This window comes from Solea solea, chromosome 13 (genome assembly GCF_958295425.1).
Source record: "Solea solea chromosome 13, fSolSol10.1, whole genome shotgun sequence".
NCBI classification, from domain to species: domain Eukaryota; kingdom Metazoa; phylum Chordata; class Actinopteri; order Pleuronectiformes; family Soleidae; genus Solea; species Solea solea.
Window position 1 is genome coordinate 8,590,548 of NC_081146.1, and position 16,061 is coordinate 8,606,608.

The 16,061-nt window shown below is 39.0% G+C and overlaps 3 protein-coding genes across 6 annotated transcripts in view; 1 reads left to right on the forward strand and 2 right to left on the reverse strand.

The window, feature by feature from the left end:
• adam22 (ADAM metallopeptidase domain 22) overlaps positions 1 to 2,080 on the reverse strand; it is a 62,280-nt gene extending 60,200 nt beyond the window's left edge. Inside the window, exons 1-2 of one of the 4 annotated variants that reach the window (XM_058646904.1) lie at positions 1,617 to 2,080; positions 1,256 to 1,416 (exon numbers count right to left, since the gene is read on the reverse strand). In XM_058646904.1, the coding sequence (XP_058502887.1) occupies positions 1,256 to 1,416; positions 1,617 to 1,710 (255 nt within the window). In that variant the 5' untranslated portion in view covers positions 1,711 to 2,080. The remainder of the gene's footprint in view (positions 1 to 1,255; positions 1,417 to 1,616) is intronic. The other 3 variants (XM_058646906.1, XM_058646905.1, XM_058646907.1) reach the window with 3 other exon arrangements.
• A 2,477-nt stretch (positions 2,081 to 4,557) lies between these two features.
• Positions 4,558 to 11,059, reverse strand: dbf4 (DBF4 zinc finger). Its single transcript, XM_058648440.1, has 12 exons — positions 10,305 to 11,059; positions 9,019 to 9,179; positions 8,331 to 8,534; positions 8,124 to 8,174; positions 7,970 to 8,039; positions 7,784 to 7,860; positions 7,637 to 7,682; positions 7,471 to 7,516; positions 7,249 to 7,374; positions 6,332 to 6,446; positions 5,753 to 5,871; positions 4,558 to 5,627 (listed from the first exon to the last, which is right to left on the reverse strand). Exons 1-12 carry the CDS (start codon positions 10,348 to 10,350, stop codon positions 4,853 to 4,855), a joined length of 1,836 nt encoding a protein of 611 aa, XP_058504423.1. The 5' UTR covers positions 10,351 to 11,059; the 3' UTR covers positions 4,558 to 4,852.
• A 68-nt stretch (positions 11,060 to 11,127) lies between these two features.
• Positions 11,128 to 15,190, forward strand: slc25a40 (solute carrier family 25 member 40). The gene is made up of 10 exons (XM_058648441.1): positions 11,128 to 11,386; positions 11,505 to 11,609; positions 12,102 to 12,161; positions 12,264 to 12,370; positions 12,513 to 12,580; positions 13,300 to 13,424; positions 13,739 to 14,022; positions 14,134 to 14,215; positions 14,787 to 14,867; positions 14,951 to 15,190. The coding sequence occupies exons 2-10, from the start codon at positions 11,510 to 11,512 to the stop codon at positions 15,082 to 15,084; spliced, it is 1,041 nt and encodes a 346-aa protein (XP_058504424.1). The 5' UTR covers positions 11,128 to 11,386; positions 11,505 to 11,509; the 3' UTR covers positions 15,085 to 15,190.
• The last annotated feature ends 871 nt before the right edge of the window (positions 15,191 to 16,061 follow it).

The following is a 16,061-nucleotide window of genomic DNA, read 5'->3' on the forward strand; positions in this document are numbered from 1 at the left end:
TAAATTCATGAATTATTGAAAGGATTGGTGCCAGGATTGATCGTGACAGATGATTTAAAAAATGTGACTGCCAATGCTCTCTGGTAGTCAAATCTATGTTGTTTTTCATACATATAAACCAATAATACGAATATATCTGCAAAGTCAGCTAAATGTACAGATCATATAAATCACACATACTGTATATTAGGCATGGTATGAAATTTCCTGTCACAATGATCCTGGCCACAATAATTCCAATTCTCCATAATATTGTGATATGAAGTGTGAAAATATTCTTCAATAGCCAAAATATTGATGAGCGGAAATGGACTGAGTTTTCCGTCTTTATTCTACCTTCATATGGTTTGTATGCACAAGCTTTCAAAAATATGGACTTAAATAAGCTTAGAGATTTTAATTCAAACATTTGTCTGTATTATGGATACAAAGAAAACCGATTAATTCATATCACTAATGACAAAAAAACATAACTTGGTTAAATTAAAAATATTGTACTGTTGCAACCTTGAAACTAAGGATATATATTTACTAGTGAATGTTTTAAAGTGAAAACCAAGAATCTTAAATAAGGTCAGTGTTGGAATGATGCAGGCTCCCCCTGGTGGCACTAGACTAAATCACTATGACTGCATGCTGATGAGCCAGACAGCATCTCAAGTCACTCGTGAAATATTAACGATTTTCCCAATGCAATCATCCCAATAATGGAAATTCACCACGATCAACTAACTGTGAGTGCTTTTTCTTGTTTCGATAAACAGTAAAATTATATATCCTTCCATCCCTGATGTATATCATCCACACATTTACTCATTAAAAAAGTGAAAAAATGACAGCAGCTGTGACCTTGCCAACTCAGCTGAACTCACAAGATGCAACTTTTGACCGGATGACTTAGACCGATGAGTTTATACATGTGCAGTGCGGATAAAATAATTGTTTAATACTTAATAATTTAAATCACTTTATAGTATAGTCTGTATCCATTTCACTCATGAAGGCAGTGGTGATGACCCATATAGCACCCGCAGACTTCCTGAATGTTAGAAGCTTTTTCCTTTGTTAGTGATGGACTTATTATGTGTGCTCCCTGTGAGTAGAGCTGAGGAGGAGATGAATCAGTCCAAACAGAAAACAGACTGGAGACAGAGGACAGGGATGTCTCCTTAAGGCATCATCACACAGCCTCCTCTCGGTCTCTCTCTCTGTCTCTCCATCCTGACAACAGTACAATGATAACACCTCCATGTACCTGCGTGGAGCCGGGGCTCGCTTTGACCCTGGTGCTGAGCTCATCCTGCGTGATCTGGCTGAGATTGTGCCTGCTGAAGAGCAGGCGGAGAGGCACCGTGTCCTCCTTCCCCACGAACCTGCCAGCATCACGAAGAGCCTTCATGTTCAGCAAGGCGTCTCCTGCACAGAGAGGAAACACAGACATAACAATCGCAAACACGGCCATCTGAGGTGTTCATGTGTCCTGAATTTGATCATTCTGAACACAAACAAGCTGTGCGTGTTATTCTACGTGCAGATCGTGAAGCAGTCGATCTGCCATAATTGATATATTGACATTTAACGTTTCAGGCTAAGGAGAACAGGAGGATATCAGTTACCATTTCGTGCATTTGTGCTGCTCTGGTGAGCGACGTGCATCAGTCCACAGACGCACAAAAGGGAAATCCACCATCGCGGGCTCATCATCAGCATCTTCACCTTTCTCTCTCTGGCTGGAAAATTACAAAACAATGCGGTATTCCAGGAGCAGGCTCCCGGACTCTGGGTCCTGCCTTCGCTAGGAGCACTCGGAGCCGGGGCTGGTCGTCTGGTTAGCGCAGTCCCGTCGTTGCAGGGGGGCCATTGGGGTTCTTACGAGTCTGAACGCCAAACGCGTCTGAGCGCACACAGAGACCCCACGGATCAGCAGCACGGAGGGAGCAGGCAGGAGAGTGAGAGGGAGAGAGGGAGGGAGGGAGGGAGGAAGGACTGGGAACACCTCCTTACAACACATCAATATCCAGCGACTCACTGCAGAAACGCCTAATGCATAAATATGAGCGGACACAGGATGGAAAAGAGCTACGGGCCGGCCTTTCCTCCACTGGGAGGGATACCAAAAAAACACCACCACCTCCACATCCACCTCCTTCCATGATAAAGGTCCAATGTGAGAGATGTAGGTTGAGTTGTTTACATTAGGCAGAAATGGAATATAAAACTAAATTAAACAAAAATCACCTTAATTTATGAATTGTTTTCATTACCAAAGAAAATAAATACATTTAGATCATGTTTGACCACCATGTTTTTGGACAAACTGAACACCATTTTAAGTTTTGATAATAACTGAAGGCGGTCATAGGTTCTCATTTATGCTTGGAATGGAGCGATGGGGTGAGAGATATTCAGCTGCAACATGCAACTAACCAACCACCAGCCAAATTCTACACACTATACCTTTAAATCTCAGCAGGAGACCTTGTCCTGCCCAAACCTGCCTGTCATGCATGACTCACTCCATCAACCTACAATACACAAGTTACAACAGGGTGGTTTGTTTTTGTAGATGCGATGATAAATTAAATGTTTTTTCGAGTATTTGTGCCTTTACACAAGAATGGCATTTTTTGTTTTGTGGTATTTTAGCTATTTGCCAAAACAATATAATATTTTGGAAAAACTGGGATGATATAGAGTTGTATCGCACATCTCAATCGCATTGTCCCAATAATAGGGAAAGGAGAAAATAATTAACATTTCAGTAAGTGACTTGAAAGTGCTAACTCATTAACTTACAGCTCAAGTGATTTATTAAGTGCCACAAGGGACAGTCTGCATCTTCACAGTCATCTTATTTATGTTTAAATATGGGGTGGTTACAGCCCTAGTGCTCCTAATAATACTGGGACCACAGTTGCCTTTACTCCCCACATCTTCTCAAGCACCTATTTCAGCTCTTTGTATCTCTCAAGCTTCTTGTGTTCCTTGTTGTTGATGTTGCAGTCACATGGGGTTGCCACATCTATGAACACTGCCCTGTTTGCTGTTGTTTTCAATGACCACTATGTCTGGTTGATTAGCCACCAGCAACTTGTCTGTCTTGAACGGTTAGCCCTGTTACTCTCGACCACTATTATTCCAGCCTTCCCAGCCTGCATCTTCCTGCTGTGATGTGCTGCACTGCCTCAGTACACCTTCCTGGTCAACACCAGGTCCTGCCTGGCGTTGTAGACCCCAGCCTCTATTGATGAGGTGCTTAGTTCATCACTGGCCATCTTCCTTATGTACTCTTGGATGTTAGTTGCTTCATCCTGGTCAGTGGCTTTGCCATTCACTAGTCCTCAGCCTCCTTCCTCCTGCTTAGTGACCAGCTTCAGGTGCTGGACTTGGGGTGAACCTCTCTAAGTGAGGCGAGGAGCTCTCTTGTCTGGAAGTCTTCCCTTGGCCAGACATGGAATCTGATTTCAAGCAGGGCGTAGGTATTGATGGCTTGGATCTTGTTCCAACCATTCAGCTGACTCTTGAGGACCTGCCTTATTTGGTGTAGTATTTGGCTGTGGCAGATCTCCTGGCTGCCTCTTTGAGTATGTAAAACAGGAAAGAAAAAACTTTGCAAAGCCACTTCTTAGACAGGTGCATAAAGACAAAAAACTATTACTAAGTAGCAAGGAGAGTTGTATGTATTTTTTTACCTAATGTAGTTTGGCATTTTTAAGTAATTGGTTTTACCTTTTGACCAATATGTTAAATTGTACATGAACTGCTGAGACTGGTGGCAGCATCATCATATTACCTGTTGCAGTGAAATCAGTGCGGTGTGGAAGTCCACACCAGTCTGTGTAGTCTCAGTCACTCACTCGCACAGTCACTGTTCACTCAGGGAGCTGCTGTAGTTCTGGGGCGAGAGTTCACACACACAATCTGACACAATGTTATGTGGAAGTTAATGAATCCTGGAGCCTCTCTGCCATCAGGAGGAACTTAAATAATGTGAGGTCTGTGTGTCTGCATTATATTTTCACCTGTTTAAAGTTATACAAGAACTTGAATACATTATCTGTACTGCAAATGTGTACACTAAGCAAATAGTTATTCTATACAGCATGTAGATTCCAGTCTCTGTGTATGTCAGAGTACACAATGACAAATCATTACTATGTGCATGCTTAGTTTAAGAAAGATGCAGAATATGTAGATGTATCATATTATGTCATTTCACTATAATCAAAGTACATTGGGAGCAGGTTTTAATGAAATGACCTGGTCTGCATTCAACATTGCCTTAATTGCACTAATGCTGTGCTTATACTGCAGAACACACTGTTGCTCATGTGTTTTTCTAAATGTCAGTGGCAAAGAGACTCCCATTTGACCCAGAGTATCCATTTAAAAGCAGTGATGGAGAACAAAGGCAGTATGCTAATGCACCAAATGCAGGAAAATGAGAGAAGCTGAGCTAATGCATCAGAAAAACCACATGAAGGCAAGTCATGAAAAGTGCACTTATAAGAATCCTTAAATGTCACCTGTCTCCAAGTACCACACATTCAACGGATAGGCCATTCACACTGTATTTTATTACGCAATCGATTCCATGTTTTCTTTCACTGGATTATTGTATTAAATGTTACTACTGAATCTACAGTATTTAGTCCTAAACTCTATTTTGAAATGCATTCACTTGAAAATTATGATTTTTGTCATCATTCTTCAAGTGGCAGTTTTCTATGGAATGCTTATTTTTAGGGAGTCTTTATTTTCCTAAAACAATAACTTTAGCACCGATAATCCATGACACACAAATTCATATGGTTTCAGTATTGGAAACAGCAGTCCAGCTAATTGCTTCAGCTCATTCCTCGTCCTCATCCTCAAATCCATGAAACGCCACATCTATGTCATCACTTGACTGGAAAAGCTCCCAAAGCTTCTGCGATGGGTTGTCAGGCACCTTGCTTGGCTTTACATGTTCAATGTGTGGGTCTACTTTCCGTCTTTTGCGTTTATAAACTCGAATCCTTCTCTGTATTTTCCTTACTGGAGAAAAGTTTTGCGAGAGAACTTGTGTGTTTTCTGGAAGGTCTGTTACAATCTTGTTGTCTGGTGATGCATTTCCATTCTCCAAAGCCTCAAACAGTAACAAATCCTTGTTCATATTATGCTCCTCTTGTTGCTTTGTAACATTTATCCTGTTTGAGAAGTCATTAATATGAGGTGGTGAGGGTGAGCCGTTTGTGTCTTTGTGAAGTATTTGGTCCACTAAGTCGACCTGAGTAGCTAAGGAAAGAAGCGATACATGACATTCACCTCTAGAGGAGGCTGTTTCCTTCGTAAGCCGAGGACTTTGAACATCCTGAGCATTTTTAGAGCAAGCAGTCCAGGATTGTTTTCTGAACTGCCGTTTACGTGCAAGAGATGTGCTCCTCCTGTCCTTGTGCATCAGAGGCACAGACACGGGAAGTGATCTGATATTTACAGCATATCCTGGATTAGATTCCACACTTCGAGTCTGATGATTCTGCTCCTGTTTTATAGTCTGCGTGGTATTGAGATCTGCCCTGAGACTTAGCTCAGTTTTCCCACATGGTCCAGTAGCTACCACAAAAGAGGAAACACTGCACTTTGGTCTAAAGGGAAAAAAGAAAAAATAGTTTAATGAAATAGAAAAGAATAAAGAAATGTCAGAAACAAAAATAAGAGGTAGAGGCATATTAATGTTGATACAAGTTGTGAAGGAATACAGAAGCATTACCTTTTAGCTTTAGCATTGATGTGGATGAAGTTACAGTGCAGTGATGAAATCTGCCTGTCCACCACCAAGTATTTATCATCACTCTTGGAGAAAGCCTTATGACGTTCACTCTGCAGATGCTGAACAAAAAAGATGGCTGTTAAATTATTGATAAACACGGCTCACTCCATTGAGGGGCTAGAAACAATTGCATTGGAAATCTGGTATACGCTTCTGCCTCACAAAAAAAACCTTTAAGTCTAAATGAAACTAAATGAGACAACAATTACTGTGAGGAGTGATGATCAGTTGTCAGGCCTAGCTTGTAATTAAGGTACAACTAATATACAACCAAGTGAAGTGCTTGGTGCCTTTTTTAAGGCAACGATTTAAGGAAGTCCGATCATAGTAATAACTCCTTTGGTTTCAGGGTCCTTCACACTTAGACCCTAATAATTACTCATTTAAGATAAGCTGTGAGGAATTGTTAATAGTATTGGATCGAAATTAGAGCCTTGATATATTATAAAGCTACCCATTTGTAAAGAATTAAAATTAATAAAATGTATTTAAAATGTATGAACAAATGTGAAGACTTACCGTTGTGAGTTTCTCATATTTGACCACGCAGCACTCGCAGTAGCCGCCTCGTTTCTTGTCTCTGTTCTTCTTTCGGCCGTGAGCTTTCTCCTCACTGGCTGAGGCTTTCACGCCTCTGTAACCAAATATCCCGAGGTTGAACAAATAGAATCAGACCAAGATAAAATTGTTCATTTTTGACAAATGTAAATGATTAATGTCCATGCAGTCTTGTTGTGCAATTGAAGTTTCAGAAAATATCAAATACATTATTCAATTGTATTATAAGGACAACATGTTGGATATAATTAGTTAGATAGATAGATAAGTGGTGAGTAACTTTGTTGGGTATTTGTATTAGAAAACAAGCATAGGGCATCAACACACAGTGCAACTTTTAAAAAGAGATAGAAAGATGAAGTCATGACACTACAACGAAAGCTGTGTGCAAATAGATCAATAGATCTAACTTTTTTGTTGTAAATAAAATACTACTGTATTTTGTAAAGACAAGTCATATGCATATGCCTTTTCCTTAAATAATTATAATAATAAAAACATCTGCAGTGGTTGTTTGTTTATGTATGTGGCCCTGTGATGGACTGTCAAACTGTCCAGGGTGTACACCGCCTATCGCCCTATGTCAGCTGAGATTGGCACAGCTCCGCCCGTGACCCTCATATGGAGGATAAAGCAGTAGAAGATGGATGGATGGATGAAAACAGTTTGAGGAGTAGTGGTTAGTTGGTCCACAGGGAAATGTGGTATATGAGCAGAAAATATGACAATATGCAGGATTCAACCATTGATAAATAAACTTAAAGTTGATCTATGAAATCAAGATGACAGTGTAGTTTCAAATTGTAATAAAATAATAACAAAACATATTTCTGAAAATGTAACTAGCAAAGAAAAAAGCGAAAAACAAATGATCAAACCTTTTTCCATCCGGTTTGTTACCAGGTGAACATTTGTCCTCGACGCAGAAGGGACTACAAGGAGGAAGAGACTTCAGTTTGAACTCTGGCATGTTTGGCATTGTGAGGTAGATTGGACGGTAGTGTCTGAGGTAGAGGAAAGAAACATTAAATAGTTGGCAGATGCAAACAAGTTAAAGACAGAAGATTGAGGTCTGCTTAATTTACTGTCCTGCTTTTTACCTGCTTGAATCTTCAACCTTAACAAATGGTTTGGTGATTCTTCCAGCTGGAAAAAACATCATATATAGTCCATTTCAATTTGAGTATGCATTTATAAAGCAGCTAAAACAGACACTGCACTTTGAGCTGAAGATAAAAGAATGCAAATGAAATCAAATCATTAAACCTTTGCATTTCTGAAATCCTTGTTTTGCCGTTGACTCAGCTTTGACCTATGAAGACAGACAGAGAAAGCACTTTAAATTCATATTCAAAGTATTCATGTAATCCGTATTTAACGAAGGCATGTACGAGTTCAAACCAATAAACTTACATTTGTTTTTACAGCAGAAGTTGCAGGACACTGGCTGCTAAGGACCCTTTTTCTCTTCTGTACATACGCCATTACATCTGTGATTTAAAAAAAAAGCAACATTAGTTACAATTTCACTGCATCAATTCAAATAATATAATAAAGTGACGCAATGTAACATTAACTGAAATATAATTCGGGACATACCTTTGATGTAGAGGATTTTCACACCCCAATCCAGAGCATTTGACAGAATCTTGCTCATTTGTGCCCTCTCCTAAACACAATCAGATCATTTATTAGCACAGAAAAGAAAAATTTAAAGGTCTTATGTAAATTCATTAATGTTGACTTAACAAACCTGCTCTTTCACCACTTTTTCCACCAAAGATTTCCCTCGACTTGTGACAAACTGTGAAATATCAACAGAAAGTTTTCATTTGCGAGGTTGAATGTAAAAGCATATAATGCTATATATGTATTTAGTGTAAGTGAAAGTAAGTGAAAAAACTAAGTTAAGAGAGTAAAAGACATGCAAACAATGTTGCAACAATGAAAGTGATCTCACCGTCTCAATTTGACCCTGAGACCTGTTCTTGATGTTGTCCCTATGGCTGCCTGGCCGGTGCGGGTTTGAGCAAGGATGAGGTGAACTTGGACCAGAGTCTGGGCTGGGCACAGGCGAGTCCTGCCTGAGGCACTGCACATATTGGGCTTCCCTCTTGTTGGAGACCAGATACTTAATTTCCTTACTGAAGAACTTCTCAACAGTCTGACAGACAGACAAGATACAAACAGATGTTTTGGGCATTTCAGCATTTCACAGAGTATGCAGACAGCATCTTACAGGGCTGGGTATCCACCTTAATCCAACTATGTTAATAGAAACTTATAAGCATCCATAACCAAGTGAGTAGAGAAAAATCATCATCACCCAGTTGCTGACACAAAATATCTGAGTCAGATATGTCAAATTACTATGTACAACTAATATTTTACGATTTAAATCCATTTTGATATCAACATGTTTTATCAAAACAAGGTAAATTCAGCATTTAAAGTTTATCACTTTTGTTGTTACTAAAATACTACTCTTTAATAATAGCACTAAATTAGCAAAAAAAAAACATTGTTCAAGTTAAGATTGATCTACTGTATGATATCATGATGACAGGGAAATGAGAGCTAGAAGTAATGTTGCCAAAAGAGACATTTAAAGCTAATTAAAACTTGAACTAAATGTGATTATCTCTCACCCCTCCCAGTTGTTTGATGTCACTCTCTAGTATCTCTGTGTTCCTGTTTGATGGCAGGTCCAGGTAAAACACTCTCCCAGCAAAAGGTTTGCTGTGAGTGGAAGAGGACACATGTGATGTTGGCTTAGCTTGGCTCAGGGTTATTGTGTCCCCAGGCTTTCCTAAAAGACAAAGAAAAAAATAAAGGAAAAAAGGTTAATCTCATCTGAGAGCATCAATAGACACTCGCCAGTCAGCTGATCCCCAACAACTGAATCGATTTGATTTTACGTAGCGTGACCAGTGCTTGTCAGCACCTTCAGTCAGCTGCTCATCACATGTTCTACTTGAACAGTAGTTAAAATAGTACATCAAAAACATGTCTGCCGTTCTTAACTTTACCTCATTCTGGGATCGCTACTGTTATGGAACAATGGTATGAGAAAATAAAGTGAAGACACGTAAATGTAACAAAACTGCTGCAGATAAAATTTGGCATCATCTTCCAGTCTCTTGCAATTAAAGACATACAATTAACACTCAGCTTTCACCTATGTGCCTAAAATATAAAAGTTGGGACAGAGGCACCACTGTGGCCGGCCGTATCCTAAAATAAAATTGCATTATATTAACATTTGGTGCGGCTTTGATTTTGACCCACCATGTTTTACTCCAGGGTCCCCTGAGTCAAGATGTAAATAATGGAACTAGTTCTTGTAGACTATATGATACTGTAAGATATTCTTTCATATACTGCAACAGGGAAGAGTATCATCATTCTGTGGATAAATGTTAAATATCCTACATAAATTGGCTAAGGATAAGCATGGACTCTTGAGTAACTGATCTGTCTGCTTCATACTTTACTATGGACCCAGATCTTTAGTTTTCCAATTCAACCGTGGCAGTATTACCCTTGATTGACTCCACTTTTTGTAACCTGCCTGTAACACTGAACTGTAACATCCTTTTATCATCTGAGCATCTATCACATCGTTCTGTCATCATGTTTATGTCATTTGTACAGCACTCTTTTTTTCGTTAGTTAAGCACAAATATCAAGATTCTCAAGAATGAACATACTTTCGATATATTGTGTAATCAGTGCAGTTATAACAATAACTTAGTTGGTTATTATCTTGGATGGATTTCAGTTGATGTCAATCATTTTAGACACCATTTACTGAAATTAGTATTAATCCTAAAAACAGAAGCTTTGTTGTACTACGATGACACGTGAAAACAAACGTCTGCGATTGGACAAAACTGAAAAGACACTATAATAAATTAATAAACTATAATTTTACCTTGCCAGTTGGGTCCTCTAGGGCTCTGAATACGTTTTGGCTTCATTTTACTCTCTTTCGTTAAGAGATAAATGTTTTTCTTGCCCCTCGGTCTTGAGTCAGCATGTCACAGGAAGTCCTTTGTATTGTCCCGTGGTTGTAACAAACTATAATAATTATTTACACTGAAAGGTGAAACAAAAACAGTCGTCTGGCAAAACAATCAGCTGAGAAGAGCTGCAGGCTGTTCATGTATCCGACACTGATTAAACTTCAGTAGGTTCAGTGTTTCCACAGACTCGTTGGTTTCCTGTTTTGAATTAGTCTCAACATTTCGCAGGTTTAAGTTAACAAGAAAGTCTCCCGAGTTGTCGTGGCATGTTTGTTACCACACAATGTCCGTTGACCTGCTACTTTTCATTATATTTGTACAGCTGGAGGAAACTTTCGATCGACATAACGTCTCGTTCCCGCTTTAAATACAATGGTGGAGTGAGCGTAAGTTGCCATGTTTGACACTTTACGGTCACCTGCCCGTAATCACTTTCAAAAGCACCACAGTTATCTGGGAACTGGAAGAAAACACACATAATATTTTTTTATTTATTTACTTACTAAAAAGGCGTTTTCTTTCTTAGGTTAAACTAACGCTATCAGACACATCTTCTGAAAAAACACGAGACGCCTCGTGTTTACGGAATCTTACAAAACCTGGCAACACTGTTACTAAGTAAACGTCCCTTTTGTTTGAATGTGATGTTTCCTCAACAATGTAAAATAAAATAACTTAATTAAATTCGTTAAGAATATATCAGGTTGGGGTTTTTTTAATTTACAAAGGTATTTCGTGTTACGTGCATGTGTTTGAGTTTTATTGTATGTAATCTAAAATTTAAAAAGTGAAGAATCTGCTTCACTTAAACCAATATGACGCAACAACGTGTGTGTTTGTTGTGTAAATGGTGATATCGAGGGTTACATAGCACACGCGTACGGGTTTATCTCTTATTCACGTCTGGACTCTGTAGAACACTAACTCACAAAACTCGAGAAGAATTTATAGTTTCATGGAAGACTTCATGGATGACAAGAAGTTTTAGCAGGTAGGAAGTTGGATAAGCTAATTGGCTAACGCAGGTTAGCCTAACTGATTGATCGGTTCGATAGGTAACGTGACATTTCGCATACCTGACAACTACTATTTGTATGTGTTTTATGAAGACATCATGAGTGGCCAGAGATCTACCCCTGCAGCCAGCGATGACATTGCCCCTCTCCAGCAGATGGTGGCGTCCTGCTCTGGAGCCATCCTCACGTCATTGTTTGGTGAGGAATGTGTCAGACATTTCAGATCAGATCTGGCACACGTTGTCATGTTCCTTTAAATAACAGGAGTGTCGACTTGTTTTGCAGTATGACGTTGTGGAATTGTGTCTTTCGCAAATTTAATCAAATAATAAAAAACTTTTGTGTATTTTTTTTATTTTGTGACACTGAACATTTTCACTGCATTATTTTGATTGATGATTTATTGCAGGGCAGCAACAATACTTGGTGGAGACAGTTCCTTTTTTACTTCAACTTTTTGGTTCTTTTTAATATATATATATATATATATTGAAAAGGCTTTGAAAGTATTTTGGATACACTCTTGGCCTGAACATGTTTTTGAAAAGTGCACCTAATAAACCGTCAAATCATTATTCAAACAGTCCACATTGCAGTATTATTCTGCTGTAAATACAGGGAAAGCAGTTAGTGCACCTAACAGACATACTTGAAAGTCTCATGTTGACGTTTATTTTCTTTATTTTTCAGTCACACCTCTGGATGTTGTGAAGATCAGACTTCAAGCTCAGAAGAACCCCTTCCCCAAAGGTATAATGTGCATACCTTAAATTGGCTTAGTATTGTGTTTTATATGATCCAGTGGTACTAACTACAATATGGCCATTTACTGTATGTGTTTGTAATATTTAGGTAAATGCTTCGTCTACTGCAATGGACTGATGGACCACATATGTGTGTGTGTAAATGGAAACACAAAGGCCTGGTACAAAGCCCCCGGTCACTTCAGTGGCACCCTGGTAAGCAAGATAAAGTTGCATACCAATTGTTTGTGATAATGTGTTATGAAGTTTCACATTGCCTTTTGTGAGTTATAGAGCCTGTGCTTGAGTGTGAACATCGTCCTACTCTGACTCTCCACTCTGTGTCTTATCTATGCAGGATGCCTTCGTTAACATTGTACACCATGAAGGAATAAAGTCACTATGGAGTGGTTTACCTCCAACCCTGTAAGTGTTAAGTCTTGAGTGTTTGTTTTGCTCTATGTGACACTTTACTCTGCATCGCCTTCATTTTAAAGCTGCAGTAGGCAGGATTGCGGGAAAATAAGTTGATGGTCAAGTTTCCTTCACCAGTTACAGTATATTAAATGAGCATGGACAGACACACTCGTTTCATATGCAATATATGAAATGAGACAATCTCTCCATCTGGGAAACTTTGCGTTGATACTGACACTTGTTTTATTGTGTGTTTTGCCATGGGATCTTTTACACTCAATTTGTAGGTTTCTTTGCAGCATAGGCAGTTGTTGCCTGACTTGTAGGTATAATGAATAGGTGTGCCTGCTCTAAACTCCACTGCCTCTTGTCATGCTTCAGATCTAATTGTAAGGCTGTAAACACTGTCTACTGTAGTTGCAAAAGTGTAGATCAATCTCATATCACTTGATTTTCATTATGCTGAAAAGTAATTATGGGATTATTACTTAATTAAGACAACCAACATCCTGCCTGTTGTCATTCAGCTTGAGGTTAATGTATTCATCTGGGTTGTTGATTAACCAAAATGTATGTTTTTTGATTATAACTGAATTCTATTTTAATAAATAATGTTTATTAATTTGTTAACTACTGTTATTTTTTTATTTTTTTTTTGATGAATTCTTTGCAACAGTAACAATGTGTTTGAAAAACATGTGTTTATTGTCTGTATGTGCTGTCTATAGTGTAATGGCAGTCCCAGCTACAGTGATCTACTTCACATGTTACGACCAGCTGTGTGCAGCACTCAGGGTCAGGATGGGCACCTATGCTGACGAGGCTCCTCTCCTGGCTGGACCCACTGCTAGATGTAAGCTATGGCACTGTTCTGTCACTAAAGGCAACGTGACAAATTCACTTTGATGTTCACAGATTTAAACATCTCTGGTTAACACAACTGTACTGACTGAAAAGGTGGCATAAAAGTAATTGTTACTGTTCCCTTTCTAAATTTGTATTTATTCAGACTAGTTTCCCTGCTCACATTCATACAGATACACATAATTCATTTTAAAGGGGAACCACCTTTACTGTAATTGCTGCAGCAGCTTTTGTGTTAATTGTATAAAGCTAAAAAATGTCCACACTATTTCATCTGTGCTTTGTCTCTTCTGTTTGTTTCAGTGGGAGCAGCAACAATGATCAGCCCTCTGGAGCTGATACGCACGAAGCTGCAGTCTCAGAAACAGTCGTACAGGGAGCTGACCGCCTGCATACGCTCAGCAGTGGTGACCGAGGGCTGGCTGTCGCTGTGGAGAGGTTTGGGACCCACGCTGCTCCGGGACGTGCCCTTCTCAGCCATTTACTGGTACAGCTACGAAAGGGGCAAGAAGTGGCTGTGTGAACGACACAACGCCAGAGAACCCACATTCACCATCGCCTTCATATCTGGAGCAGTGTCTGGCTCAGTGAGTGCATCAGCCAAAAACGGATTCACAGAAAATGTGTCAGTTTAAGAGTAAACGGTCAAGAAAAACCATCATTTACTGTTTGTTAAGTCTTTCTAAAATTTCTTTCAGATTGCATCCATCGTAACATTACCATTTGATGTGGTGAAAACAAGAAGGCAGGTGGAGCTGGGAGAGCTGCAAGCAAAGAATTGTAATTATGGCATTAAATCTTTATTGTAATTTTAGTTTGGAAATGCTTCTGATGACTAAAACTGATTCTCATCCAGTGTAATGTGTACACAGGGGCACGTCTGCAATTCCTGGGGGAAGCTTGGCTAAAATTTTAAAAACTTAGTTAAAACTAATGCTTTAAATAGCCATTTTATAAGGTAAACCTGTTCCATTTACTTGCTAACGCAAAATCGACTTAACCAATCATATGGCAGTAACTCAAACTGAGCATCAGAATGAGGAAGACACAGATCTACTGGGGTTTCCATACAAAGATATCGTTAGGGTTTAAAGAGAATAAATAAGTTGATAAATAACCACTCGATACAACCTAGGTATGCTAGGTATTTGCTACTGAAGCAGAAGACCACACTGGCTACTTTATTAGATACACAAAACACCCAACGAGGTGTTTGGACACTTAATGGGTGAAAGTGATGAGGAGGAGCTACATCAGATATAAAAGTTTAAGAACCACTGCTCTATATCACTGAAATGTAATCCTTTTTTTTGTGTTAATGTATCACTGATGAGTGTCCTTCTCTTGTCAGTGTCATGTAAGGTCTCATCCAGCACCTTCAGTTTGATGAGAAGGATTGTGACACAGGAAGGCTTTAGCAGACTGTTAGCAGGTAAGATGTTTTTGCACATTATAATTACATATTTTTACTCACCAATGTTTTGCCTCTTCTCATACGCGATGTCACTGTGCCAGGTTTTTTCCCCAGATTGATCAAAGTGGCTCCGGCCTGTGCTATTATGATCAGCACTTATGAGTTTGGCAAGGCCTTTTTCCGCAAGCACAACCAAGAGAAGACGCTCAGTCTGCTACAGACCACTAACACCTGAAGGTTTTCCACTCACCTCTCTCCAACTCAAATGACTACTGCTAGAAGAAGCTAATTTTCCAAATGAAAAAAAAAGAAGCAGAATGGAAAATAAAAAATAAACTACCTGGCCCATTTCAACTTTATATGAAAGCTTTTTTTATATCATAGTATTTATAATCATACAATATATTATATGGTTGTATGTCTACTGCTCTACATGCTGTGCAGTACCCACACAAGTGAAAATGTTTTTTTCAAATAATCTCATTGTAGGCAGCATTTTATGAGACGGCAGCCACAGATTTATAAATAATCTGTAATTTCCCCAAGTACCACTTTATTGGATGTATCACTGAGATGTTGTGAGGTCCTCAGATAAGATGAATTAGTTTGATTTTGAATACCAATGTCAGTATTTCTACCATCAGCAAGAGAGGATTTCCATGTTTTTATACTTGAACTTAAATGAGAATGTTCGTAGATGTCAAAACTCCATCAACACTCGCAGTTTGTAGGACATCTTTTTTTGTCGAACTGACACTTCTCATCATCTCATCTCCAAAGACTGCGATTAAGACTAAAGCAATCAAAGTCCCAATATTGCTAGCTGATTTCAGAACTGATGTGTAGTGGTATATGTTTTTTGTTTGTGTTTTTACTAATCTAAACTAGATTGTGAACTTAGTTATGTTTATATTATACTTTGTTGAATGTTAATGCATTCCTTTCAGATTCAGTCCATTATTAGCTGTGTCCAACACCTGCCTCAAATTGCCTTAACCTAAGCAGACAAATAATAGTCTGTATTGAGCCACAAATGCCTATACCACTGTGATTAAATTGCTTTCAAAGGTGGATAGCTGTGGGGAGATCAAGCCTCATCCAGGTTAGATTTCCATAAACTCATAAACAAGTGTTGCTGGAGTTGTGACCCCAAACTTCAAACTGTTTCCTTTCTCCTTCACCTGGAACGAAAGGTGCATTTGTGCCAGAAAC

Bases quoted from the DNA above. Each gene is read 5' to 3' on its own strand.
- dbf4 (XM_058648440.1), bottom strand. From the start codon at position 10,350: ATGAAGCCAAAACGTATTCAGAGCCCTAGAGGACCCAACTGGCAAG. The intron at 8,040-8,123 runs GTTTGTTAAGTC...GATTGTGTTTAG, and splicing joins AAAAAGTGGTGAAAGAGCAG to GAGAGGGCACAAATGAGCAA. The intron at 5,872-6,331 runs GTAAGTCTTCAC...TTTTTTGTTCAG, and splicing joins AATATGAGAAACTCACAACG to CATCTGCAGAGTGAACGTCA.
- slc25a40 (XM_058648441.1), top strand. From the start codon at position 11,510: ATGAGTGGCCAGAGATCTACCCCTGCAGCCAGCGATGACATTGCCCCT. The intron at 14,023-14,133 runs GTGAGTGCATCA...AATTTCTTTCAG, and splicing joins CTGGAGCAGTGTCTGGCTCA to ATTGCATCCATCGTAACATT. The intron at 14,216-14,786 runs GTAATTATGGCA...TTCTCTTGTCAG, and splicing joins AGAGCTGCAAGCAAAGAATT to TGTCATGTAAGGTCTCATCC.